This window comes from Balaenoptera ricei, chromosome 4 (assembly GCF_028023285.1).
Source record: "Balaenoptera ricei isolate mBalRic1 chromosome 4, mBalRic1.hap2, whole genome shotgun sequence".
Taxonomy (NCBI): domain Eukaryota; kingdom Metazoa; phylum Chordata; class Mammalia; order Artiodactyla; family Balaenopteridae; genus Balaenoptera; species Balaenoptera ricei.
This window is the reverse complement of record NC_082642.1, coordinates 107,239,843-107,241,958: the sequence shown is the minus strand read 5'-3', so window position 1 is coordinate 107,241,958 and position 2,116 is coordinate 107,239,843. Positions and strand designations below refer to the sequence as shown.

Sequence of the window (2,116 nt, the reverse complement as noted above, 5' to 3'; positions counted from 1 at the left end):
TAAATAAATTAATATCTTAAGATTTTCTTAGTTTTAATCTCTAATATGGAATATCGATTGATATAACTCACATAAACAAAAGTTTTGCAGTGATCAATTTTTACGAGTGAAAAAGAGTCCTGTGACCAAAAATTTTGAGAATTACTGCCCTAAGGTTAAATATATTCTAAGCCAGCAGCCATTGTGATATCAGCATCAGGTCAGCCTATGAGGGATTCCATGCAATTGCCTGTTATTTCACAGAGCTCTCCAGTTGGACCGCCCTGTAAGAAGCTAATCATTGAAGGGTGCCTACTATTGTCCTTGATGTTCTCCATAGGGCGTTCTAGGATGTCACCAGAAAAATAGTAAGAGAAAGACCATTTCATTCTGACATTGCTTCTTTCTTTAATTTTGGTCAGGTTTCCCAACACCTTGTCTCTTGTTTCATTATGAAAGATGTACAAACTTCACACCAAAAGGGTAAAAGCTGCTGCTGGGCAGATATGGAATTCAAATTTCTCCAAGATCAGACAATCTCTTTAAAATGCTTACCAGCACAGGGAGATCATCTGGGTGCTTTGTGGCCACCTAGAGGGGTGGGATAGAGAGGGTGGGAGGGAGACACAAGAGGGAGGAGATATGGGGATATATGTATATGTATAGCTGATTCACTTTGTTATAAAGCAGAAACTAACACATCATTGTAAAGCAATTATACTCCAATAAAGACGTAAAAAAAAAAATGCTTACCATACATGTAAGACCCAGCACCCAAATTCAACTAGATATCCAACTATGATTTCCTATGATTGTGATCAAGATGACGTAAACGCTGATGAATAAGTGAATGTTATAGTAATGCTCCGAGATATTAAAACTGTCCAGATTGAAATCCTCAGGCAAGTGACTAACATTGTGGGTCCAGTACCAAAAATCCAGGAAAGGACTGACTTTTATCAGAAGCAAATGGAGGTACTGGAAACCAGAATGAATGTTAGTGAAGACAAACAGTGCACAATAACTAAAGATATCTTCTCTCTGAAGGAAGACATTGATGCTTTAAAGAAAAAGGTGACAGAATTGGAAAACCAGAATTCTTGCTCCAATATACATTGTTTAGAGGTTCTGGATGGAGAAAAGGGTAAAGAGATCATAGAACTTCTTCACAAACTCAAACAACCAGAAACTTTGAAGAACACATTGGCCTCTACAGACTCTTGAAATCTCAGCAGAACCAGAGAAAGTGCCCAGTTATCCCAAGCCCACTGATCATCTTGAGGAAAAAACAATTTCTCCCCAAATTAAAGCTCTGAAGAAAAGTAATCATTAAAATGCATTAAGAAGCTTTCAAAAAGCAAAGTCAAATATTTGTATTTACCCAGACTTTAATACATGGATCAAGCTAACTTTTGTCCGTGGAGGAAAGTGGAGATTTTTCCTCAGTGCAACTAAGTTAGAGAAATTCATCCAGTGGCTTCTTTGTAGGCCAGCCATCCCTCCTGAGGAACCACTAGTCATAACCCAGAGATATTGTCCACTCACTGGGCCTGTTGTAAGCTTGACCACAATCTATCTCTCTGTTTTCAACTATATTTACTGTCTTTTTGGTTCCTCAAAAGAGGAAGTAACTCGACTACAGAGTAATTTTCTGCTTTGCTTGGTACAAAATAAATGTAACCTGGCCATTCCAAGCATTCACACATCTTTGTGGTTGCTGTGAACTCCTTGGTAGTTAGCTCACTATGGGTTGGCGGTCTGCAAAGTTTCTTTACGTCTACAGTAAGTTGAGGCATATCATCCCATTGGACAATTGTGATGCATTTTCTGTCAAGTTTCTTGTTTTCTCAAAGGCAATTCATGAGGACTCATCCAGCACCCATTTCATAGATAATTGGAGGCAAAGAATAAAGGGGTCAAAGGAATGAGAAACACATTTAGTAGCCCCCGTGTCAGTTTTCTATGCATTCTTATCTTAGTGGACTTTGCAGATAAGATTCGTGATACTAGAGACAGACTCTACTAACAAAATTTTAAACAGCATAGAGTGAAAAAGATACCCACTGTCAAGGTTACTAAACTTAGAGCTATAAAAATGAAAGGCACTGAAAGGACAAGTTATTGCCAGGAAAATATT

At 38.1% G+C, this 2,116-nt stretch overlaps 1 protein-coding gene across 1 annotated transcript; it reads left to right on the top strand.

Moving 5' to 3' along the window:
* Positions 1 to 438: 438 nt before the first annotated feature.
* Positions 439 to 1,702, top strand: CCDC54 (coiled-coil domain containing 54). Its single transcript, XM_059919995.1, is given in 3 exon segments — positions 439 to 521; positions 720 to 1,197; positions 1,199 to 1,702. Coding segments are annotated over 3 exon segments (1,065 nt in total).
* The last annotated feature ends 414 nt before the right edge of the window (positions 1,703 to 2,116 follow it).